At 42.1% G+C, this 27,338-nt stretch overlaps 1 protein-coding gene across 7 annotated transcripts in view; it reads right to left on the minus strand.

The window, feature by feature from the left end:
• erc2 (ELKS/RAB6-interacting/CAST family member 2) overlaps window positions 1-23,711 on the minus strand; it is a 32,931-nt gene extending 9,220 nt beyond the window's left edge. For 4 of the 7 annotated variants that reach the window (XM_044023865.1, XM_044023864.1, XM_044023862.1 and 1 more), the window contains exons 1-11: window positions 23,564-23,711; window positions 16,935-17,727; window positions 7,673-7,696; window positions 6,211-6,645; window positions 5,931-6,005; window positions 3,224-3,379; window positions 2,380-2,547; window positions 2,037-2,204; window positions 983-1,120; window positions 726-866; window positions 477-617 (exon numbers count right to left, since the gene is read on the minus strand). In XM_044023865.1, coding sequence (XP_043879800.1) covers window positions 477-617; window positions 726-866; window positions 983-1,120; window positions 2,037-2,204; window positions 2,380-2,547; window positions 3,224-3,379; window positions 5,931-6,005; window positions 6,211-6,645; window positions 7,673-7,696; window positions 16,935-17,606 — 2,118 coding nt within the window. In that variant the 5' untranslated portion in view covers window positions 17,607-17,727; window positions 23,564-23,711. The remainder of the gene's footprint in view (window positions 1-476; window positions 618-725; window positions 867-982; window positions 1,121-2,036; window positions 2,205-2,379; window positions 2,548-3,223; window positions 3,380-5,930; window positions 6,006-6,210; window positions 6,646-7,672; window positions 7,697-16,934; window positions 17,728-23,563) is intronic. The other 3 variants (XM_044023868.1, XM_044023866.1, XM_044023863.1) reach the window with 1 other exon arrangement.
• Between the last annotated feature and the right edge of the window lie 3,627 nt (window positions 23,712-27,338).

Genomic DNA, 27,338 nt, shown 5'->3' on the forward strand with positions numbered 1-27,338 from the left:
GAAGAATTGACTTATTTTTGTTCCATTTTTCCATATTTTGTCTCTTTGTCTGATGATTTGTTTTAGTTTAGGAAAACTCATTTCAGACAATTCATTCATTTGCGTTTAGTGCTTCATTAGTCTCCATGTAAGTGGTCCATGGACTCATGCCGCTCTGGACTTTTATCTACAGCTCAGTGCAATTAACAAGACGCACGTCTCCGGCCGTCACTCTCCACAGCTCAGCCATGGCTGAAGCTCTAGGTTCACTCAGTAGCTGTCACGTCACATGTAGATTGTGTGATACGGTCAAATGCTTTGGAAAGAGCTAGTTACATAAACATTTTTGAGTGTTTTTGTTTTATATTCCACAGTTAAAAGACACATACGGCTTTGAATTCAGTGTAAGAAAATCTTAAAACTAGACTTTTAGATCAAAGTTCTTGATAGAGTAAATGATGGATGTGGTGTCTCTGGACTGTAATTCACAAACCTACCTTCTGCAACTGCGTCTCCAACTTACTACACTCCTCTTTTTTCTGCTCAATGGCGATCTCCAGCGATTTGAGCTTTGAATCCTTCTTGAGGCCGGAAGACGCGAGCGACGACGCGTGTTCCTTCAGATCTATGAGACTGGACTGCAAAAGGATAAAGAGCACACGCAAACAGGCGGCAGCAGTTCAAACCAGGCCGATGGGCTCAGTGTCAGCAGGTGAAAGTCATGTAAATGGACTCCATGCACTGACCTCTTTCTCTGTTAACTCTATCTGGAGACTGTTGACTTTCTCCTTCAGATCTTTGTTCTCCTTCTTGTAAGAGTCCACTTCCTCCAGACGCTCTCTGTCTTCTCTCTCCCTTTGGTCCTTTAAACGCTCGATAATCCTCTCCTATCACACACACACATATGTTTATAATCATAAAAAAAGACCCTGATGTGGTTTTTAGGATTTAAATGAATGCAGGCCCAGACATCAAAAATGATTGGTCAAATCCCACCCTTTACCTTCTCTGACAGCGCCTCCTCCAGGGTGGCCAGGGCAGTGTCTGTGTTACTGGAGTCGGTCTGCAGAGACTTGACTCTGTCCTTCAAGTTACCCAGCTGTTTGTCTTTGTCCCGCAGCTGCTCCTGCAGGTTCTCAATCTGAGGCCGATGGGATGGTGGGTGGCACCACGGAGAGAGAGGAGAGAACAGGGGGGGAAAAAGTCGGATCACGAATGAAAACCACAAAACCAGAACAGCTATTTTAAGTTGCTTTCGTAATTATTTATTTCAAACTGGTTCCGCCTTTGAGACAGTTCCTCCAATCATCATGCAGAAGCCCACCCCCCGTCCACTATCGTGGAAGCCCAGCTTCCCTGGAAGTGATGCATTTGTCCAATCACGGTCGAGCTCACCAAGGGGAAAAAAACCTGTTCTGTGTCGTCCATTAGAGAACAGCTGAAACTGAGTTTCAAGTGGTTTTAATGCTGTTACAGGAATACAGCACACGTTTAGTACTGAAATGTAACACAGTACGTATTTGACGACATTTCAGAGGAGGGAGGGGGCTTAACATGTGTGGGGACTTTCAAATAACAATATTATTACATAATAATTGTGTAATTTTAAGCGTTTGTGTCAACTCTGTGTAACTTGACTTTAAATGCAAACAAAACTATGGTTCCCCCAAAACAAAGTCACTGTAAAGCAGCAGTAAGAACTGTGTCATACGTGCACTGAAATCATTTACTATATTCAGACGAAACACAAAGGTTTAGAAAACAAGGGAAGTGACAGACAGTTAAATAAAAGTGGCTAAATAAGAGAGAAGAGGTGTAACAGAACAAGAGAGGAACAAAAACAAAGGGAGTAAGTGAGCTCAGGGTGACAGAGAGTAACACTGAGTATTTATAGCACACACACACACACACTAGAATATCTCCTGGCTTGTCTTTCTGTGGACACAACAGAGACTTCCTCACTCACAGTGGAGAAACACAGAGAGAAAACTAGGGGAATCTGTGATGTACGACCACGAGACACGAATGACGAGGCCCTCGTGACCTCTGACCCTCACCTTCTTCTGCAGGACATTGATCTTCCTTTCTTTCACCTCCAACATGTCCTTCATGTCCCTGATTTCTCCAGCGAGAGTGCCCTTCTCCTCCGTCAGGTCCTGCAGCTGCTTGGTCTTCTTGTTCAGGAAGGACTCCTTCTCCTCCAGCCGCAGACGTAGAGCATCCACCTGAGTCAGGACGCAGCTTATTTAACACCTTAAAGGAAGTCCTTACAGTAAGGCAAACTTCAAATAAAGGCTTGACTGTAAGGGTAAAATGCTACTAGGACACATCACTGCTTTCTTTTTGAGTCCCCACAGGAAAGTATTGGGTCGATTGCCTTCACTCGGGGGTTTTTATCACCTCTGTTTGTAGGATGGCAGCACGTTGCTCCTTGGCAGTGAGCGACTCTTTGAGCACCTCGATATGCTGTTTGCAGTCCGAGTTCTGGTTGTTGAGGGTTTCGAGTTTGGTCTGCAGAGCCAGCAGCTCCGACTCCTTCTTCGACAGCTCCTGCTTCAGCTGATCGATCTGCGCGACACGTGGAACAGAGAGAAACCGAGTGAGAGCAACTTTTACGCTGTTTCAATCAACACGCTTCTCCTCATTAAAAATACATTTGGGACTGACTGCGCTGCGTTCGTCATGTATTATACATTGTCCCTATTCATGATTGATGAAAGGAGGTTTAAAAATAGAAAAAACTCAACTAAACTGTGGCTGTTTGGTTGATGTGAGAGTTCAACACACACACACACACACACAGCTTTCAGTACGTCGAAGACTTACTAAGTTATGACACAAGTTATGACACTGTCATGAAGCCATTATGCTGATGGAAACACGAGCAGGTCTGAACACTGACACGTCAGCTTCCGTATACACTTTTCTCTCTAAAAACAAACACTTTAATATATATGTTATATATATATATATAGATAGATATTTAGGTCATGAAAAATGTCACTCTGACTTTGCCTACTTTGGCATTCTTGACACAAAAAGCAGCAGCAAAGAGAAGCATCTCTCCGATTGTTGCCAGCAGGACACTCTGCTGATGACACTAAATGCAAAAAGCAGCTAATTTAAGTAACACACCAGCCTTCATTTAGTATTCTCTCTGCACACAGTCATTTTTTTTCCCCCCACGAGATCTGCACACACACACACGTATGTACGATGCATGCACAGTGCAGACTGTCTTTACCTTTGTTTTCATGAACTTGGAGTGGTTCTTGTAGACCTCCATCTGCTTGATCTCCTCCTCTCTGTCTTCTGAGTTCAATAAGCCGTTGGCTTTCAGCATTTGGATCTCATCCTCCAGGTCTCGGATGTTGCGCTCCAGAGAGGCGATTTTGGTGTCCTGCACATAATAAACACGCAGAGGAGACACACCTCAGAACCCTGACTGGCATGTGCACAACTCTCATGCTGAACACGAACTACAGGAAAGAGTCGGATGAGATTAAGAGGCACTAAAAGACAGGAGAGAGAGAGAGAGAGAGTGTGTGTACGGTGAGACAGAGAGACAGTGGGAGAAGCTGAGACCAACTGCAGCATCTGTCGGTGAAATCAGAATCTTTCTACTCAGCTCCTTGCAGCAGCTCGGAGGATTAATCACCATTGGGAAACACTGAGCGCACATCCAGCATGGAGCGGTCAGCCAGGACCACAGAGAGATAACAAGACGCGACTCTTTCTCGCTGTAGTTGCTTGCAGATCAACGTAGAATCCAGTCTCTGGACTGCGACTGCAAGTGCGGCTTTAGCTTCACGGCTTCTTTTTATTTAAATAAATAATACAACGTCTTTAAGATTAGCCATGGTCCATCTCCCTCTCCAGTGGAGCAAAGAGGAACCTTCTTCCTTCCTGTCTTTGGCTCTCTCTTTTTGTGTCTCTCCCTGTGTCTCTCTCTCTGCACAGAGTGGCTTTGAACTTGTGAACTTGTGGCCATTATCAGGGTCAGTCTCAGCCCGCTGCAGAGGAACACGGGTGAGGCGTAATGGACATGTGAGGGGCTACTAACGTCAATGCATGGGCACCGTACATGAACACTACGCGCGCTTTCCACACCGCATCTCATTTAAGTCTCCATGTTACAAGACGAACAGTGAAGTAACATTACTGCAACACACAAGAGACAGCGTACCTTCAAAGGGGGTTTTATTCCATCCTCATGTAATCACTGGTACAACGACCTGGTCAGTAAATCTTCCTGTTTTTATCTCTTTCCCTGCCTCTGTGTGTCTCTCTCTGTCTGTCTCCCTGCATACTGGCCTCTCGCTGTCATAAACAACCACACCTGTTTCCATGGTAGCAGCAGACAGGCTATATGCTGTGCACTGTCTCTGGTGAGTGAGGAGGAGAGGCGGGAGGGAGGGAGGGAGGGCTTATTCGTGCTTCCATCAGCGTCAAAACACAGCAGAGGGAAAGAGGAGAGGGGACACATGTGGGGTCTTCCCGCACAGCACAGCACAGCACAGGAGGAGGAGGAGGAGGAGAAAGGAGAAGAAGGAGAAGAAGGACAAGGAGGAGGAGGCGGGTCTTCTCTCGCTCTGTATGCAAATCAACAAGAGTCCCAGAACACAGATGTCACATGACCGCGCTCGAGGAGGCCAAAGCCTGCACAGCACCGATCCAGCCGAGCGAGAGGGGCTGTGTCAGCTCGGCGATGATGTCATGATTTATTTTGAGGAAGTGATGTCAGGCCTCTGCAGTGAGGCTGGGGGAGTCTACAGTGGTTTCATAGCTACATGGTGCTGATTTCTCTGCCTCCACATCCAGCCGCCGCAAAACAAGCGCTCATGCGAACAGTTTACGTTAAGATTATTAAAAGAATATGAGCATATTATTATTAATACAGTGTACCGCGTAACAGCTACTTACAGAGAGGAAACGTGAAATACGATATCTGACAATAGCGGTCTGAGGTTTCAATCCAAAGCGATCCATCTCTCTAAATTGAATAAGGATGTTTGTCTCAATATTTAAATGCACTTTAAATTTTCCATGAAGGTTTAAAGCCTCGGAAGAAACACTCATTCACAAGCCTGCATTACTTTATCTTTAAATGAATTATTCAAATGCACAAAGCTACGTTCAGACCAGTGCGATCAGATTACATCAAAGAGGATATGTGGGATACTGTGTCTTCCACTTTATTAGGCTGTAATTCAGCCATAGATATACAGTATATGGAATTATCCCTGATAAGAATTATTCTGGAGGAGCTGAAGCCAATATAGGTGACATTATGCCAAAAAAAGCAGGGGTTTTCCCTGGAAAGAAACATCACTAGTCCATCACGTGGCTGACTTTCAGTAAGAAATAAAAAAAACATCCACACCCTCAATCCTGATTATTGCAGAGTCTCTACCTAAACTAATCTAACCTAATCCCAAGATGTATTTATTTACTGTGTCGCAGGAAGCTGGATCACCTGGAGAACGGCCACATGTTCACAGGGGTTAAAACCACGCAAGCGCCACACATTTAGTCAAACCTGGATTCAAACCAGTGACCTTCTTGCTGTGAGGCAACGGTGCTAATCACCATGGCATCGTGCGGTGACCACTTCATGGTGAGCAACATCTGTGACGTTGTGTTATTGCTCGTCGTTAAACCAGTGTGATGATTATGAGCATTAACGACGGCTGACATGTGGAACAATAACACTGGCTCCTGTTGATATTGACAGTTATACAACTGTGTGGACTATTGACTCAGCTGCTGAGGATCACAGTGAAAACAATAGAGCGAGTACACACTGAGAGTCACTGTACCTTCATAACATATACAAATATCACGGTAGATGTATTATTAACTAGTTATGAATTCTATCATGTCATAAAAATAAAGAATTCCTTATTATACTATTAATGAGGGGCTCAAGCTGTCGGGAGTCCGGTCCTTACTTTCATTTCTATGATGGTCTGCAGGGCCTTGGTTTTGCTTGGATCTTGGTGCAGCTGATTTCTTCTGTGCAGTTCCTGACAAGAAAGAAATCACGTTATATGACCCACAACAAAAGTGCATGCACAGCTGATAACGCAGCAGTTATCCTCATCACAATGCCACAGTTTAAGCAGAGGAGCAGATTATTTAGATGATGTGAGACTGTGTACTGCCCTCAAGTGGTGACAACAGGTAAAAGCTCCGAAACGGTGCATATTTATCAACAGGGTTGTGCAATACCTCTCGAAGATGGATGTTCTCTTTCTCCTTTTGGTCCAGGATGACCTCCAGGTGTCCCAGCTGGGCTTCCGCCTCAGCGATCCGCCTGGCTCTCTCCTGCTCTTCCTCTTCAGACGCTCTGCCCGGTCCTGAGGGCAGCCCTTTACTCTGCAGCATCTCCAGCAGCTTCTTGATGGACTCGTCTCTGGCGCCCAGCGTTTGTTTCTGGGTCTCGATCCTCAGCTCCATCTCCTCCAGCGTCTTTCTGAGCAGAAAGAGCTCCTTGGCCTGCCGGTCGTGTTCGGCCTGCAGCCGGCGGAAGTTCTCCTCCGTCAGCTCGATGGTGGTGAAGTGCTCGGAGGCGGAGCGGTTGCCGCTCTCCTGCTGCAGCAGGTGGTTCAGGTCCCGCTGTGTGCGCAGCTCATCCTGGAGAGCCTGGATGGTCATCTGGAGATGCTGATGGACAAACACACACGTGTACACACAGGATCATTTTATTCATGACACCACCACCACCACACATGAGGGTAATCACACATTCATACACTGTTTCTGCAGTTCTGTGGAAAGATAATTATTCATCTTTATTCTGGAGGGAGATGTTTGTCCTTTGGGATTGTAGTAATAAGAATAACCACTTATTACTAAGACTTGAACTGAATCACAGCTGTCAGGAACATGAATTTATCATTAGTTTACTGTGAAGCAGAATTAATGGGGGGGTGTTAACTTGCTAATCAAAGCAGAAGAACGCCTCAAAGCTTTCCTGCAGCACAGCAGAGGTCTCTTCCGCTGACACTTGAAAATAATGACTTGTATTCAGTATTTTTCAAAAATGAATACAAATACTGTATTAGATAAAAACGAGCCATTACATTGATGGAAGTGGGTGATTTTTTAGCAAGCGAAAAGGAACATTAAGTGTACACAAGAAGTTTGCATGTGTGTGACTTTGTGTGTGTCCAGAATAAATGAGTCCTGATGAGTGTTATTGTTTATACGTGTGTTGGTCGGGGTTTTACGGGAACACAATTAGGACCAAAGAGCCAGTTTCTGTCAAAGACTAACTGTGGCTCCATTTGTCCACTGAAATTTTCTTCCAGCAGATATCACCAGAACAAAACGGATCAATCCATGTCCAGAAAATGGCCTAGTCGTGACTTGAAGGAGCGGGAACAAGTTTCTTTCACTGAAATCAAACTGAACAGGAAGTCTGGGGTTACTAAGTACGTGGCACCAGAAAATAATGAAAGAAAAATGGAATTCCTTTCTCTTTTGCAGTGTTCACGAGGGAAACATGTAAGGGGTTCACAGGACAAGACGAGGACTTTCTCTCTGGAGGTGTTTTTGGATTCACAGGAGAGGAGGTTTGAGGGGCAAAGGGACGGTTTCAGGTTTCTGGAGGAAAAAAAAAACAAACACGCCACACTGAAGGTGACTCTATGTTGTGCACACAGGCTGTGATGCAAACATAGGGACAAACCTTGGTTCTCCGGGCGTCCAGCAGCTGCAGAGCATTGGCAGAATGAACAGAAACAAAAAAACAACAAATGCACGGTGAAGAAGTGAAGTGCGTCAGAGTACGATGACACAGAGACGGATGAGCAGCACAAACCGGCCAGCGTTTAAACGAGAGTCCGTCCGTTCATCAGAGCAGACACTTTGGTTTGTCACAGCAGGGAAAACACAAGGTTTATACTTCACTTTAAGATCCTCAAACATTCTTATGTAATACATTCATGTTCTCATCCCTGCATTATCAATAATAACGAATCATTCTTTAATTATGACAGCGGCTTAATCCTATAGTTCACTCGCATGTGAACCACTGGGTTTCATCTGCTATGACGAGTCAAAATGTCGGGCATGAAAATACTCGATAAACATAGAGAGAAAAATATGACTTTAACAGGACAACCTTTCTGGAGAGAGATGAAGATAATTGGCATTAAAAAGATTGAATGAAGAATAATCGTTTTTTTTGTTGAATTATTGAATACTAATGAACAAAACTAATGTAATAAATCATTAGCAGTGTATTGGTAATGAGATAATGGTCGGATGAGGTTGTCTTTTACAGTTGCTGATGTTAAATTATTGAATTAAAGACTATAAATGTTTATTGTCGTTTCAAGTGAAAATCTTTTGGGTTTGGATTGTTAGTGTGACAAACATCACACGTGAAAAGATGAGTGTGATTTTCATCCCTCTATTCTTTGGCACTAACACAGTGTCATGAGAAGCATGTGTTTTTCCTGACCATGAGGGGGCAGTGTTTGTGCCGGGGGAACTTTCAGCTGACTGCGGGGCAGCTGCCGTCTCCATCAGTCTGTGTCACATGAGTCAGTGGAGTTTGCTCCCACCAAATACATCTCAAATTCATACAGTGGCTAATTCAGAGTCTTTCTAACATGCACACGCTGTCAGTCACTGACATTTTCATAGATTACCAAGGCAGCAAACTATTATCTGTAAGAAATAATCCTGAATTTAAGTAATGTTTCATTTAAACATTAGCTTTATTAATGTAAATACCAAATACCTGAAATTATTTCATTATTTTCATGTTTCCTTTTTGCCTTTTATATTTAAGCTAATGTGTAAAAGTCTTTGTTGTTTTATGTCCTATTTTAGGTCCTAAATATGAGCAAACTGCTTTTTCACAGCAGATATTTTTGTCCTGAAATAGTCGGTGTAATCATTGACTCTAATTAACCAGTAAGAACTTCGATTTTGTTTTCCTTTGTTTTACATTTAACGAAGTCTCTTTCCACAAAGTCCACAATTTCTTGAGTGAAATTTAAAAGATATTCTGCCTAAATTGACCATTTGGATCGTTAAAGGAACCAACATTAGGTTACAGGGTATCTGGAAGTGAAAAACACAGTATTTCACACTACGATTAGATTCTCATGGTAGTGTGAACTTTAACAAATTCATCCCGCGTACGTTTGACACCTCTGCTTTACACCTTTGAGTTGTGATGCTGTAACTAAAGGCTGCACCACATTTGGAAGGGAAGAATGAGGTGATGGATATTTAGCCGCGACATGAGCTTCACTGATAAATGATGCTACATTTTACACACAGCAACTAAAGTTGGTTTCCTTTATCAGTTAGGAAGGAAAGTCTACATCACGCTTACCTGCCTTATTCCTTAACACTGCTCTCTCCTCCCTTTCTCATCAGTGCTTTGTCCCTCAGACCTGATCAATTGCCTGCCATCTTGGAACTAAACTGCAGGAGGCACTTCAATGATTTAATTTGCATAATTGCACCGTCGGTTAAAGTGGGCTTTTCCTGGCATATTGTGTCATCCACTGCAAATCAAAACTAGTTCCTGTGAGTCATTTGTGACTCACTGGGTGTAGGATTTGTGGTCACCTTCCTTAAAAAGAAGGTTTCTCTTCTGCAGGTACAGGAAACAACGGTCCCACCTGTCTGTCTTCAGAGCGCAGGAAGACAGTTCAGACAGAAATCAGGACACCTGACGTGAGCCCTTGCAAACGTCGTCATGACTCATTTTCTGGAGACCATAATTGTGACAGGGGATGAGGAATCGTTCTTCACATCCATCCAATAGTTGCTGAGAAATGTTCACTTTCACTGACCAACACCGCAAGAGCTACTTAAAGCTGACGTGATTTGTTGACTTTTGTTATTGTCGATGTTATAATGTTTGCCTCCGTTTGTCCTTCATGAACAGAAACTATGGAGAATTATTTGTATGCCGTGTGTCTTTCATTTGGAAAAGTGCTCTGTCAAGCAATTCTATGAGACCTGACTGAGGGAACATTAGGGAGCATTCAATGGCAATGCAGGGGCGAGCTGGTGAAATGCATTTATTGAGCAGCACTTTTCAAACTTGGCCACACGGTGGTGTAGTGGTTAGCACTCTCGCCTTGCAGCGAGAAGACCCGGGTTCGAGCCCCAGTTGGAACAAGGGCCTTTCTGCATGGAGTTTGCATGTTCTCCCCGTGTGTGCGTGGGTTCTCTCCGGGTTCTCCGGCTTCCTCCCACAGTCCAAAAACATGCAATGTGGGGATTAGGTGAATTGGACACTCTAAATTGACCGTAGGAGTGAGTGTGAGAGTGAGTGAATGGTTGTTTGTCTCTAGTTGTATGTGGCCCTGCGATGGACTGGCGAACTGTCCAGGGTGTACCCCGCCTATCGCCCGATGTAGCTGAGATTGGCACAGCACCCCCCGCGACCCTCTGGTGGAGGATAAAGCGGTTAGATGATGATGACTGACTTTTCAAACTTTTCATGCACTTCTTTGTGCACTCTTTGTACACACTCGGTGGTATCAGTGGTTTAGAAACATAACAATCACAACTCTGTACTGTACTAGAGGTGTCATCTCAATCACACTCATATGTGCCATACTTAAAGGTAGGGTTGGACGTCCATCCTGGAAAAGTCTAGTTAGTTAGTTAGTGTTTTTGTTTGCTTAGTTTAGTTATTGTGTTAGTTTAGGTTTTACGTCACGTTAAGTTCATGTCACTTTTGGTGTGGGTTCGATTTTCACTTCCCCTTTTATTTTGGTAAATGGCATGTCTTCCTGTCTCATAGTTTCCTCAGTTGTTTTGACACATCTCCACTAGTTCCCTCATGCACTTCACCTGGTGATCCTTTAGTAATCACTCGCACCTGCCCTTGATTCCCTCTCGTCTATATAGTGTCCCCAGTTCTCCTGTCATTTGCCAGTGCGTCGTTTATGCGTCCAAGAGAACAGAGTCAGAGCCTGTTTCACTTTCTCGTAAGCGCAAAAGCCAAGTATAGTCCAGTTTAGTTTCTCCTTCGGTGAAGAAGTGATTTTGATTTTGCCTGCTATCTTCAAGAGGAAAATAAAGACTCTTGACATCATTCATCAAGCAATACGGTAAGAAATGCTCCAGCAAATGATCTCCCGCCCTACCTTTAATCTTCTATTTTCCTCTATATGAAAACAACATTTACAAACTTGACATCACGTTCTAATGAAGAAATTTAGAAACACAGAGATGAACTCCTCCGAAAAATGTTTAACTAAGTTATAAATCACATTCCATTCAATTTAAGTTCTTTTTGCAGTCGCCCCCCTACTGGCTAGTCAACATATTCTCATTTCCTGATTGGCCTCAGAAGGGACCCAGAGGAGTACATCCATTTTGATATAAGGTATATGCACTTACACAGTGGAATTATTGCTGTTGCTTACATCAGTCTTGACATAAAAACTAATGACTTCCTGTGTGCAGCGCGAGCAAAAACCCACCGCGATGAGAAACACGGAGAGCGTTGATCCGGACGGTGTGAACTCATTTGACGACAGTTTCTCCGTCATGTAAACTATTAAAGTCACTACTAAAACCTCTATATACTGTATATGACATACTGTCCATGTGCAGGAGTGTTAGAAAGAGCGGGCAGATGGACAGCTCTAAACCACTGAGTGAGAGACTATATTCCTAATCTCTGTGTTGAATGTCGGGACGGTTGAGCGTCTACAATTACTCCCACAGCACTGCCAACAAACGTGGCATTTATTCTTCTCCACTCAGCTAAAAGGAAGTTGGAGAATGGCGCGAATGCAGAAATCTGAGTCACGACTGCACACAGGTGATAACATGGTGAACACTGGAAGCTGCTGTCAGGGTTACTTTCAGTGTCAAGTATTATTCTCAATCAATCCATTTGGTTTTGTTCCATAAATTGTTAAAAAAAACATTAATCATGACATTAATCAGTGAGTAAATTTAAGAGGCTGAAATTACAGATTCTATTTTTTATATTTCATTGTCCGCTGAATGTTCAAAAGATAATTTCTCAATTTATTTTATATTTTATACTACTTGCACTCCTGTATAGTCTTCTTTTTCTTATATTCTACTGGCACCACTGTACATTCTGTATCTATGCTGTATATTGTAAATCATCCCCACCACATCCTGTCTATTCCCCCAGCTATACTCACAACCTGCACCACTGTACATACTTTATATTTAAACATACCATGTAGTAACAGCCCAGTAATATAATATATACAGTTTATTTATTTATTCTGCTACTGCTTATATGTGCAATGACAATAATGTTGAATCTAATTTATTGATATGTTGATATTTATCATCCAGAGGACAGATGTTAAAGAGCTGCTCTCATTAAGGAGAGCTCTATTAGGTGAATATTATCCAGTTTTGGTGATTCATTTGTCTCAACCCTTGTATTAATACCATGTTATTAACACTAATAACAGTGTGCAAGTATTTTAACACCCACACATATGGATAATTAGACTTCTACCTTTAAAACACACAACCAGAGCTGGACAATATCAATCTTTAGGTCCTCAAAACCCTTCCTTTACACTCGTCAGCCACGAGCTTCATCAGCATGTATGATCAAAACTATGTTCAGGGTTAACACCGCTTGGTCCAAGTAATATTTCATTCACTGCTTCCTAAAGCGTAAAACAGTGGAAAGACGCCCAGAGTTCCAGACCAAACAAGGGCGATGATCTGTAAAGAGTTGTTAAATTAAGTTTAACGTTTTATTTTTTTTGTAAATGTCAGTACAGCGAGCGTCAGCCAAGACACTCACAGCTCAAACGAGGCTCCAGTAACAAACCTGCAAACAGATAAACTTCCACTTCAAAATCACATTAATCTTAGATGTGTCAGTTGAGTAACATGCATTATTCTGTGATGTTTCAGTAAACTATGCTGAACAAAGACAGATGCTGCTGTTGCTGCTGTAATGTATGTATTCTTAAAAAAGAGACACCTGCAGACTCCAACATGTCCTGTCCCCCTTTGTTGCCTTTTGTTCTTCCACCCTCAACTCCCATTTTAATCTTTTTAACCTTGTGCTCTGTAAATGACTCTCTATTGAGACGGAAGGAGGAGAGTGAGACTCCTCAGTTTATCGAAATTGCAATGTGAAACAACACAAGTAGCATTAAACACTGCATTTCCCATTGTCCTATTATTCTGTCCTATTATAATCTCAAAGATCTCGTGCATTGTTTTAGTTTATATTTTTGATTGTATCTCATGTGGTAATGCTCGATCATGTTTTAAATATATTACACAGCAATACCAAACTATCTGACAGAAGATCTCCCCCCCCCAAATTGCCCAGCCCCACTTCCTGGTTGAGGCAGGGAGCCATCCTACAGTATGTGCTCCAGTGGGGAGGGGCAGATGTTACATGGGCTCACACAATACTTCCTGTGTCCCTGATAAACTCAACAACAAACATGTGCTACACAGTATATGACTGCTGCTGCTGTATGTGTCTTTATGTGTGTCTCTAACCCTAACCTGGCTCTGTCAACTGGACAACATCCCTAAGTGGAACAAGCTTCAAAACACAGGCCAATTAGACAAAGGGGACAGTGGGAGTGAGACATAATGAAGGACAGCTAGGAGTGATTTTACTGTAGGCAAATGCAAGGTCGGAACATCTAAAAATGCAGCGTAGCGGAGGGTGTATTTGTTTTGCTGTTGAGTTCAAATATGACGTGTCTTCAGAAAGGTTTTGGTGTTGACTAAAACCTTGGCACACACGTTATTAGCTGGCAAAAACAACACAAAGAAGAAAGCTCTCATCAACAATCCAACAACATAAATCTACACTCAAATCCACACAAGCATACATGTGTATTCACCGTGTCCTCCATATGCTGCACGCCCTACCCCCAACACTTTGGCGAGACGCGACGATCCCGCTGTGTCTCGGCGTCATATCTATGAAGTAAGCAGTATGATGTGGAGCGTTTGGCCTCCATGTTGGAGTCAGTGTCGATGAAGGATGACGAGCAGCGACGGTCATGACTCAGGCTCACACACTCTTGCCTCCAGCAGAACTGAATCTTGGTGCTCCAATGGTTTTTAATCATTTCCTTTAAGGTGTGGTTAAAAATAAAGGACACCATATATATGTGTCCTCAGATCTTACAGGATAAATAATGTATTGCATTTGCTCAAGCAAACAGAGGCCCGAGGCACCGGGTGCAGTTGTAAAGGGTTCTGCAAGAGAGATGTAATGATTGGCCTGAAAATGACTCCATTATTAATGAAGCAATTTGCTCCTCAGTCATTCTCTCAACTTCAGCTTGATGGGCGTGACCAGGCCATCCCATTATATATCCTCATAGAACCAGAAATCAAGACCGATTATACTACCTTATTATCTGTCATACTCTCTTCTGTGTATATTTCTTTGTAGATTACACACAGTTGCTAATTTACCTAAAAGAGTTTGGAAGTTCTGTTTATCAGTGTTTTCTGAAATCCAGAATTCCCGAAAAGACATTTTTCTGTTTGACTTGAAAGGCTCACAGTTGTGCTTATGGCACCAGCGCCCCCCCCGCGACCCTCATGTAGGGGATAAAGGAGAAGATGGATGGATGGATGGATGGATGTAGTCATCAACGTTTTATTTTATTTTATTAAATAGCACTAGCTCAGTAAACACTGTGTAGACCAGGGGTGTCAAATTCAAAATTTTAAATTCAGGAGCTACATCAGTAAAACGCATAATAACCTATGAACAACAGCATTTTACCTTTGTTATACATTTAATGAAGTATCGTTTTACAAAACTATTATGATCAACCTGAAATTACTTGAGAAAAACAAGTGCAATTTCAACAATATTATGCCTAAGTTATAGGTATCAGGAAGTGAAAAACATATTATTTCATTATGATTAGATTGTAATCATAATGTGAAATTTTCACAAATCCATCCTGGGGGCCGGATTGGACCCACTGGTGAGCCGATTCTAGCCCGCAGTTCGTACGTTTGACACCCTTGGTGTAGGCACTGATTGTATTTATTTATTATTAGCAGTTAATAATAAAAAAAACATTCTGTTGTGCGTGCTATGTACCACTGTCCCAGTCAGTTTTATATAAGTGACAGATTGATTGACAGTTAGTGATACTAGTAAAATCACAAAACAAAACAAATGTCATGATCCACGACGAGGGTAAGAATCAAAGTCTTCTCTCTTCGTCTCCAGAGGAAAAGCATGAAAGCCCACACTGTACAGCTTTATGTACAGAGTATGAAGCCAAGCTAAAAATACACTGCACACACAAAGATTGACTCTGAGTGTTTGATCACAGTGAACACAAAGAGCTAGAGAACTGATGAATGGCCTCTCTGTCACTGGCAGGGCTGGTTTAGCTTGGACGCTTAATGCCACTCCCTTACATTTGCATGGATCATAACAGAATCACGGTACCTTTGAATCCTCTCTTGGGATCCCCAGCAGGTAAAATCATCCAATTGTCAAAGGCACAGAATGCAGAATGGGAAAACTGCAGCCTACAAAGCTAAAGCTGTTTCATTTTAGAAAGAGAACGTCCACATACACAAATCCAGGCAGACGTGTGCGCAGACAGCAGGGTCACACTAATGGTGTCCTCCTGCTGTGACCTTGAACGGTGTTTGCCACTCTGAGTAATGGGCGGCCTACTGGCTGCTCTTTGTCTGACAACATCACTCCGCTGGGCGGACAGAAAGGCAGACAGACTGGCACAAATGTCACAACCAGCTGGTAAAAACCCAGCCTATACGTTACTGGAGGCGTCGTTGCACTTTGCTGCATCATGCCACATCATTCCTGTCTCAACAGGGAGAGAAAAAAATGCAGCCAGCCAGTCAGGAAATATGGAGAACTATTATTCCACCATCTGTCTCAGTGTGCTGCAGTCTTCTGCAGGTAGCAGTAGAACTGAACTGAAGTGGACGAGAAGTGAAACATCTTCGCACTTAACCAGTCCAGTCGTCTACAGATTACTACAGAAGATGTAGAAGGACCTGGACGACTGAGAACCTTCGCAGACGTAATGTAATCCTTCAACACAGAAAGTGTTTTGATCCACAAAATATGTGAAAGTGAAAAGGTTTGATTCTATCTACGTGATTTCAATTGTTGATATTCTCCAATGAAAGGCCTTTCTGCATGTTCTCCCCGTGTGCATGTGGGTTTTCTCCGGGTTCTCTGGCTCCTCCCACAGTCCAAAAACATGCAATATTGGGATTAGGAAACTCTAAATTGACAGTAGGTGTGAGTGAGTGTGGACAGTTGTTAGTCTCTATGTGGCCCTGCGGTGGATCTGTCCAGGGTGTACCCGATGCCTATATGTCAGGATGGATATTCTCCAATGATTACACGTGTAAAGTCAGTGGTGGACAGAGGGTAGTGTTCAAAGTGTTCGAGTGGACTAAACAAGAGTTTCTTGTGCCTACTCTTCACAGTCTCTGATTTACCTGGGCCAGGACTACATCCACACAATGAGAGCAACAATATGTGTGACACCAATCTGAAAATAAATAATAATAATAATAATAATGATGAGAAGAATTTAAAAAGACTACAATAATGCCTTATTGTGACTGGTGTATAAGAGTTGTATACTGCTGTATTATGTAATAGTTTCATTCAAGCAACTAAAAGAGAAAAGATGAGGTTTTGTATTTCCTGTGGTCACGAATATTGATTATGTACTCAAGTAGGCAAAGAGAGTGTGTGTGTGTTTTAAATGTTTAACTCTTTCCAGAAAGGCTTCCACAAGTCCCTGAATTGTTGGACTGAAAATGGCAGAAGTCTATTACAGACAGGAAAATGGTGAAATCAGCGACGCTCTTTAAAAACAGAACGTGGTCGAAGACAAACAAAAGACATCAGACTGGTAACAACTGGACTGATGTACTGCAGTGACTGGATTAGCTCAGAGAGACGGCCTTACCTGGTTCTCCTCATGAGTGACTCTCATCTGCTCCTTCAGGATCGATGTGCGTGCTGCCTCTTCTTTCCTCATTATCCTCTCCTTCTTCAGCTCAGGACTCCAGAAGCTCTTGATGCTGTTGGTGGAAGATCCTAACTTACTGTCCTTCAGGTCAAGCTCCCTGCGCAGAATCTCATTCTCCCTCTGCATATCCCTGAACTGGGCCTGCATCTCCAGCAGCTCCCCCCCACTGCCACGCACCGCCTGCCTCAGCAGGGCGGAGGGCACCCCCTGGTGGTGGTGGTGGTGCAGCATGGAGAGGGAACCCAGGTCACTGTAAGACAGAAGGTCAGCGTGGGGCAGTCCCACTGAAGCAATGTTGGGACTGCTGCCCATGGCTGTGACGCGGCCTCCGTACATGGCCCTGCTGGTGGAGCGGCCCAGAGTCATAGTGCCTCTGGGATAAGTGGCAGTGGAGCCCACGCCCTCGTGGTCGCTCAGGTACATGGGCCCAGACGTGGCATAGGCAGCGTTGAGAGACTGGATGTTCTCCATGGAGAGCGTCTTGCCCCCCGCACCACCCCCGCCCCCGCTGTTGGCCCTCCGGTGGCCCAATCTGGGGGACCTTGGCAGGCGCGGGGACCGTGCGGGGCTGCTCTCTATATGGCCTACAGCTCTGGCACTGCCGTACATGTCCCGCGGATCGGCAAGTAGCCACCAGAGGGTCCTTAACAGAGGCACGCTGAAATGAGAATGCTCTCTGAACTACGCATGAAATTCATTCCTTAATAGGTGGAGCGCTTCAACGTGAGACCTGAGGAAACAGAGCAGAAGCACATGTTAGGCTTATCCCTGAGAACAGAATGTGCAATAAAGAGTGGCTTACATCCGTTTTTTTCAGCACAACCTATAAGCAATGTGATGAAAAGTTCATTTCATTTTCACCAACCATATAAACACACCTGAGCAAAAGTACTCAAAGTGAATTGACTCGTTTTTATGAACAAAAAGAAAAGAAAAAACTGTCTATTTTGTGACTTCTGCACATTTACAACTACTGAAAATACAATAGAAAATTAATCATAACTTTGACTCAACAACACATAAGAAAACCACACCCCCAGCATTTTTTAAAACCTGAATATGTGATCTATAAACACACACCCCCAGAATGTCCATATAAGGAGTTTCGTATTATTCCCATTTTACCATGTGTGCACCTGCAGCACAGGTCTATGCAGCTTAGATTTAGAAAACTGAGCTTAGTCACACAAACAGTGCTGTTCGCTTTAAAACTATTTTAATCAACAGGAGCAGCAAAGTGTTGCACATCATCCGCAGCCCACACAAATTTCCCTGCATCACCAGATTTACATCTGGCCAACATTTCTCTTAAGTCCGTCAATTCTGCTGATACAGTCAGCAAAGACAGTATATTTTTTACGATGCTGGGTGCATCAACTAAATGACGGACTAATTAAAACACACATCTGATCAATAATGGCCGACTACTTGATACAGGAGTAAATAACAACATCCATGGTCTGCTATCAAAGTGAATTTTATGTTAGAAATGAAAGGTTTAACTGTTCACTGTCTTTTTTTATTCAGCCGTTATTATTTTTTTTTTAAATAAGTAATGAGTGTATGAGGTATTATGATTTAACCAAGCAATGCGATCGGCAATAAAACTGTTAACACGGTTAAGCGTGTTAAATTTGAAATAAATGAATCCTCTGCTGCATCGTATTGTCTCATAAATACCATTTCTACAACGTACAGATTAGAACTGACAAGCAAATATCACATACAGTAAATGTTATATGTTGTGCAGATTAATAAACCTAACTTGCTAAATATAATAATTACCACATGTATACTCATCTTCTTTAGCCGTGATCTATATGAAACATTTAAAATAGTGCAGCAGATACATCTGGCTGCCAAGAAGGAGAGGATATGGACATCTTAATTTTTAATGGGGTAATAAAGACTCTGCCATTTCCTGCCATCATTATATCACTACATTACATTCTATATTTATTGAGCAGGTAATAAATGCGCACAGTGTATGATTTTTGTTTTTTACGAGAAAGATGTTTAACAACAAATATTTCAGACAAAGACACTGAGGGTGTTTAAGTCACTAGACTCTCTGGAGAAGAATTATAATATTCCACCGTGTGTGAGGATGAAAAATAGACTCTTATCGCAATGAACTATGGCACTTTATTCTTTTCCTCTTGTGACTCTTGCTCAGACCCAGTTGCCATGGTGATTAGGCCCGGGCTAACGCCAATAAAGTACCTCAGTCACCTGAAGACAGAAGAGTGACAAAAGTTCCCGAAAGGCTAAAGAAATGACGAGCTGTGGTCAAATGTAGACGGTGTTGATCGGATGCCTGGAGGCTTTTTGGCTCCTCTAGTTCTTCGCCGTCCAGGTTTTTTTAACTTCTGGTAAAATCTCGTAGCTCATTTTGGAGCGACAGGTGAAGTGAAAGGTCATGGCACAGAGTAGAGAACAATGTGACAACAGGTTTTCTTTGTGTGTGTGACAGAAACTCTGAGTTCGGCTCCAGCCTGGCAGAGGAGATCACGCGGTTCACTGTCCTTTGTGTCAGCTTAACCGATCCGTGTCGCGTGTGCATTAAGGGTTAAAGGCGTATACGGATCATGTCTTAAAGTTCCCAATTCATGGTTGAGTGTATGACCAATTTAGCTCTTCTGAGAGACAGTGGCAAATGGAATGTCATTTTTAATATGCAGACATATTCAATGACACACGTGCAAGTGTGTGAGCACAACTGTGCAAACAACATAACTGTTTTGCCTCATATCGGTAAAATATTGACCTCTAACTTTATTTATTTATCAAAAATTAACAGGAATAAAACGTAATCTTTGGTCCTGATTTTTTGACTATGTTATTGTGAAAATGATCATCTTTTGCACGTCTAATATGATGATGTTTGTTATTTGGTGAGTTTTGAGTCCGTGTTTCTCTTCAGATCAGGTTTTGGTGAGTGATCCTCTTTTGTTTGTCTGTTTTTGGCAAACTGAACTGAGCTGATCACGGTGAAAGCTTTCAACATTGTCTTCACTGATTCGTCAGTGTTCCAACTACAGTCAGTCCAAAAAGACTCTGTCAGCCCACGATTAAAGCTGACACATAATTGAGAGGTATTCATCTTCAGCTCCTTTACACTGACGCCTTTATGAATTATGGACACAATGTACCAGTGGTGGTGGGCCGATGGTTCTGGGCGTGTGCTTTGTAACTAAATCATCGATGCTTTGCTGCATGGCCTCCCGCTCACCTCCCAGTGTTTCCTGGCAGTCGTTATCATCAGCTGCTGGTTCTAACAAAGGCACATTGCCACAAATATTTTCTATTAAAAAAAACCCTGACTCCAGCCAAACAAAGAAAAGTGGAATACACTATCAGGAGCACAAAATGTGCATGAAATCCTGTGCTCATCCTGTGTCAACACTCGTTAATCGCATGGATGTGATTACATTTAAGGGATAGATTACTCACACGGGCATGAAAATACTGAATTTGATGCTTAATTATTAATAAGAGTCTGTTCCATTCAATGTCACAAAATGCTGAGATTGTTTCTGGCGGTTCAAACACCCAAAGATATCAGTATATAATATACTATAGCGCTCCTGACATCACGCCACTCGGTTTGTTTACATCGCCATGTTGGCAGGAGAAGCTTCTGCGAAACACACTTTCACCAGTTGGTCACTGCAGACTTTAAATCTGCAGCGAATCAGCGATCGATTACAGAACGTGACAGTCTGAATATATCTGACCCTTGTAATGCCCCCACGGTGCTGTTCATGAATATGGAGACAGGCGGAACAGAAATGATTCTACACCTGCAGTAACGTGACATCTTCAACTTTCTGATTAACTTTCCCCTCGATCCTTTGCCTGTGGATTCTCATCCCTTCGTCTTCTACACTCACTTTAAGAGCGTTTTTAAGGCAGTGATGGATTTCAACAGCGTGGCTTCCTGCCAGACGTTACTTCCGAGTGTTGCATGATGGGATTGCACGAAGTCAGCTACCAGAGCTCTGTATATCATTTAATATAAGTCAGTTTTCTAATTTTTGGAGCTGGACGAAATGAATCTGATTAAATTTATTTGGCATTTTCCACCAATTCTATAAAAACCCCTGAGCAAAACGTATTCAGAATGTTCAAAATCGGATAGAATTTGTTCACAAGTTCACTTGGCTTGTTTTTATGAACAATAAAGAAAAGAAACATTTTATTTTTTGTGATTTCTGCACATTTATTGCTACTTTATATCACTACTAAAAACGCGATATAAAATGAATCATAATATAAAGAAGATGGAAAAAAACTGCCCGAATATGTGACCTATAAACACACACCCCCAGGATGTCCATATAAGGAGTTGTGTATTATTCCCCCTTAACTCATCTTACACAATTGGCATCTAAATAAAACACAGAATACGTTGTGTAAAACGTCTTTGACCACTGCTGCACCAAACCACATAGCCGAGGATGCTACTGCATGTAGCCAAGGGTCCAAAATACTATAGGCTATCAAATTATTGCAGGAAGTGGGATTATACTGATCAGCTGTGAAGCTTCATTTTAATGCCACACTCTAAAGGAACATAGAATTAAGCAATAATAAGGTCACAGCAGCTGTACAGGCTGTTATTTATAAAGGTTGCTCTTAACGTTGACCAGTAGTTATGATTTATACAATACGTTACTCAGCCATTAATAAGTTATCAGAGCCCAGGAACTTGACAGCAAAATGTCAGAGAAAAAGCCAGAGAAGAAAAGATCAGTGGCAATTCAGAGAGCAGCGGTGTGGAAAGAACAGAGCGGATACAGATGTCTTAGGAGAGAGATTTCACCACAGGCATTGTTGAGTCTATCCGTGTGGTCAGTGACAGTGATTTCATGACATTTTCACAGGCAGCATGCAGGCATTTTCTCCCTCTCATAAATCTGGAGTGGATGAGACTGCTGGTGAAGATCTTTGGTGGCTTTGAGGTCAGGGCGCATGTCTGGAGCAGACAAAGAAGAGGAGGCTAAAAATAACCTTTTCAATAGGTTGATAAGAGTGACGTTACATATGAGGACAAGTAGCAACTAGGCATGGGACGGTAAGAGGAAATCTTATGGTAACAAAAATAAATTTAGTTCCTACAAAATGTTCCAAAAATGTGCCATATTACACATATTTTCTCCTTAACCCTTAACAGATCTGTGCCGCAGGTGCACTGTTGCTAAATTGCTGTGGGAATAATACTGTGGGGGTGTGAGTTTATCGTTTATACATCTTTAGGCTTTACAAAATGCATGTTGTCTTCTTCTTCTTAAGTGTTGTTGAGTCAAAGTTATGATTCATTGCTTTGCTTTTATTTTTGTTATATGAAAATCAGCCAAGGGTTGGCCACACGGTTGGTGTAGTCGTTAGCAATCTTGCCTTTGCAGTGAGAAGACCCGCATATGCGAACAAGGGCCTTTCTCTATGGAGGTTGCCTATATGGGATCTCCGGTTTCCTCCCACAGTCCAAAAACATGCAGATTTCATCAGATTGTCTATAGGTTGTGCTGAAAAAAGGATATAAGACGCACTACTGTATATGGCACATACATGCTTATAGCCTCTGTTTATACGTTTTAACATAGTAATGGAAAAAAAAGAAGCCTGAATGCTCTGTGTTCTAAGGGTTAAGTGAAAAACATGAACCTCATATCAGAGGTCCAGGAAAAACTGGACCGCTGGATCAAAATAAATCACTAGGACTGTACTGTAAAAGCGAAACGACATTTCCCAGCAGCATTCCAAAAATCCAAGATTAATATTGTATATTGTCCCATCCAACTGCTTCAGTGCGGTGCAGTGATTCCTCATCATGTATTCTACTTACAACTGAGCTTCTTCTTCTTCTACAATAGCAGTTGATATCCTTCATATGACATGGCTGCCTCCTTTCACCCGTTACCTTTCTTTAACCTTAACCTCCCCTTGTCTTTACTTTGCTAAATTCATTATTTGGTTGATTGTTAGATGAGAAAATGTAAATTCAAAATGACATGTCCACTAAATGAAATGTGTCCTCAGTATATTGGTGAAAAACAGATGATGTCTCTCACTGGTGTTTACCTTCATCACACACACACACACACACACACAGTCATGTCTTGTCAGTGATGCCACCGGTGTGAAGAAGGCAGAGCAACATCTGATGCTACATTCTGAGAAAGGCACGACAGAGCACTGACAGCTCGCAGGGCCTTGTTCATCTCCGAAAGGCTCCGGCGTGCTTTGAACCACCTGAACGCGTCCAACCCTTAAACCTCCGCCTCAAACAAACACACTCTTTAGTCGATCATCTCGACTAAAGGTACCTGCAGATGTAAGTGATGTGGTAATCTGCTGACTGACTGACTGTGTCTGTGTCTTCAATGAACACGGGGATGAGAAGAAGGAGGGTTTTCGAAACGCACATCTAAACCCGGTTATATACCGGCAGGTCGCACGCGAAAACGCGCAGAAATCAGGAAAAGGACACTCCGCGGATACAAGTATCCTTATTCCGGTGATGAGCAGCGGAGTGGGTGTGGGATGAAATTAAGAAAATGTACCTTTATCGATGTTAATTCCTCTCCTTCACCGCTCTGTACGGCATCTTGTCGCCTCCATTCACCCGAGCAGCCTCTCTCAGCATCCTGCGCCGTCATTGGGCAGCGGACACGCTCTCTCCTCTCCTCCTCCTCCTCCTCCTCTTCCTCCTCCTCTTCCTCTTCCACACACTAGAGAGCAGCATCACTGCAAGTGGCAGCTGGCAGGATGGAGGGGATGGGCGGAGGAGACGCGATGGGAGCGATGTAACAAGCAGTTTTAACGCTTAATCGCCACACAGCATATATAATCTGCAACGTCATTCTTACTCGCCCAAAACTGCAGTTTCAGATAATCTGTGATTCAGTTTTTGACAGAGTATGCCATTCATGTGTATGGGTATTTGTCGTTAAATAAATCGTATGATTTTATTATCCCCAGTTTTAGGCAAAGTTTGACTATGTGGGATTACCATGACGGATGTCTGTGACGTCATTATGACTCGTCGTCATTTTATTGCGACTAGTTGTAGATGCATGTGACGTCATCCTCACGAGTCAAAACCACAGTTACAGTAACTGTACTTTATATGCCTGCATTTTAAATGTTTACTTGTCAAAAATGACGTCACATATCGGGTTCGTCATTATAGATATCTACAGTTCATTTTCAGATGTCTGCAACATCATCTTTTATATTGTATTTATTTATCTGTTGTCGTGTTTCCATGAGTCTTGAGTGTTCTTCCATGACTGCGTGTTGGAATTTTATTTTAAAATATTCCACTTACACACAGTGAAATTAGTGTTGTTTTTGTCATCTGTAATTGTGAGCACAAAAGACAATTTTCCACCTCGGTGGGCAATAAAGATGTATTCTATTCTATTCTATTCTATTCTATTCTATTACAAATAAAGCACCTTGAACCCTGAACCTTGAATATCCCGTCTACCACTTAAAATGTCAAAACTACTTGCCATAAATAATGACTAGTCATAATTCAAGTTAAAGATATCTTTAATTAATTGTTACTACTAAAACTAAAACTGCAAGATTCAATCAAACAACATCTAAATGAGTAAGGTAACAAATTGTTAAAATCCCAAATCTCCACCTCACCTGTCTCATCACTGCCACACCTACCTGGACCATACCCCTAATCCTATATAACCCGCCCCTTCCGCCCTTTGACCCCCCTATTTTCCCTCCAAACAGTCCACGAGAACAAAGGGACACTGGCTGTGAGTTTTATGGACATTCACTCATTTAATGATTCATTTGGTTGATTGTTTGAAGATTTACTTATTGTTTGTGGTTCATTATACTAGATTCCTGAGTTTAATCTTTTGCGAAAGAGAGGAAAGTAAGAGTGGATGCATTATTGATGTAAGTCTAAGACAACCTAATTTCTTATTGTATATTTGATACTTTCTAGATTGTAATATTTCCTTAATCATTTTCGTATAGACAAAATCATGCACTATTACCCCTCATCACCAACTACCGTTCACTTGGTAATAAGTACAGTTTTTTTTCACAAATATTAGAGTAAATAAATATGGTGTAAATAAATAGTCTATTGTGTGTTTGGGGAGGGAGAGATGTGATGGAGGCCACAGCTCTTAGATAAAATGCTCTGTTGCTTATTGATCTGAACCATTTGCTTCAAACAAGGACTGTTTCTTCCATCGTCTGTTGTTGTTTACTGTGTCAAGGATCTGCTGGGTTGCACTCACCACCCAGAATACATCGTTTCAGCCACTGTGCGGCCGCCATACAGTGATACAGGTCTTGTAGAAGTTGATAATCTAGTGTTCATATCTGACAGGCAACACTGTCATGCAGCAAAGTCTCTTTGTCCTCACAAACCCTCCTGTCGTGTGGTTTCTTGCTCCATCAATACTCCTGCTACCCTTGCATCTCTAATTCAGTTAATTCTTGTTGGCTGAGAGGAAACAGAATTACCTTGGTGCTGCTTGTATGAAAGAGGATGAAAGAGTGTGGAGGAGGAGATGCTTTGACATCTCAGAGCACTATAGAGAGTGATGTGGGAGAAAATGTTGACATTTTATAGGATTCTGTTGTCTGTGTATCACACGAGTGAGCCGAGGATGAGCCAGTTACAACCATTGTGATACATGAATGACAAGATAGTCAACAGCGAGTTACCACAGGAAATGTGGATTGATTTATGTGACGTCTTGGAGACTTGGATGTTGACTGGTAACGTAACAGTAACAACTTTGCAGTTCAGAACTCTGGTTTCTAATTCTAACGGCCGAGGAAACAGTGACATATTTAAGTGTTAAATCAAACAGGACTTTCCTCTCTACTAACACTTTCATACTTTCATACTGCCGGCGTTGTAAATAAGGGTTACTGTACCTGAGGGTGACAACAAAGTCAGTGAGCAGGTCGCACGGAGGAACTCGTCTCAATTTAATCTGACAACGCGGCACGCTGAGACTTCACCGTGACATATCGCGTGTTCTTCAGCGTTTAAACACACAGGCCTGCAGGCTTCTCCAAAAACAGAATGATGTCTCCCTGGCTCCCCCCATCTTTCTTCTCCCCCTCTTCCCTCTGGTTTTCTTTTAGGCTTCCTGTAATTACAGGGATTTTCTTCATATTTTGCACTGAGTGTGTTTGACAGGGCACAGAATCTCCCTGTCCCCACTTTTCTGTCACATGTACAAGGTTATATGAACATGAATGTGGGTGAAAGTGTTTTTAATACATTTTTACTTTTCCTTGTTTGTTTCTGACCAAACTGAATTGTGTGTTTACAAGAATAACTAAAATTGTTGTCTTTGCAAATTTATATATATATATATATACATATATATATTTATGTATTTATATATATATATATATATATATATATATATATATATATAGTTATGTATGTATGTATATATATACATACAGTATATAAGCATTTGGGGTTATTTTATTGGGTTTATTGCTTATTATTATAATTATTATTATTGTTGATTGAAATTGATCTCCTGAGACTCCTGGCTCACAAACAATGAGATGTGTCTCATGAGGGTTATTTATTATTATTTATGTTTCGTGTGTGTCTTTAGTGTGTTGGCTATTTGATTTTCACCTGGCACACTAACTGCATCCAACCTCAGCAGCATGATGCACATTTTGCACTCATTTCTCGAATATTTGATTCAGGGATGGTTGAAATGACATCTTTTGTTGGGTTTTTGATGACACGCGATACTTATTATGACCTTTTTGCTTCTTGCAAAACTAAAACTAACGCTAAAACGAATAAAAACTAAACATACCTCACGATAAGTCTCACGATGCATGAGACAACAATAATGGCTCCACTCCACCAGCACTGACTATATGGTTCGTCAAAGAGGAGAGAGCTGGTTCCACAGCAGAGTCATAATGAATAACTAATAACTAATAAATGCTTCAAAAATGTGAGAAAACGATCATGAGAAACAACAATAGGGTCCTAAAAAAAATCTCATTAAGAAACACTGTAATTTGTGTTGTGTTGAGAAAGCAATGGTCCAAAACCAAAGCTTTTAGAAAGAATAAAGGCCTGAGAAAAAAAAAAGATTGTTACTTTAAGGGCTAAGTATTGATTATGCAGTCTGTGGTACTCACGAGCGAGCAGATTAAGACGGTGAGTGACAGATGAGAGAGAGGAAAACCTGAGCAGCCCATTCATTTGTCATCATACACTCAAGGGCCTGATGTATCTGAGCTCTGCCCTCTGCTGGCCTCTCGTGGCGTCACGATGAGTCCTCTCTGCAAAAGAAAGATCTC

This window comes from Solea senegalensis, linkage group LG4, assembly GCF_019176455.1.
Source record: "Solea senegalensis isolate Sse05_10M linkage group LG4, IFAPA_SoseM_1, whole genome shotgun sequence".
NCBI classification, from domain to species: Eukaryota; Metazoa; Chordata; class Actinopteri; order Pleuronectiformes; family Soleidae; genus Solea; species Solea senegalensis.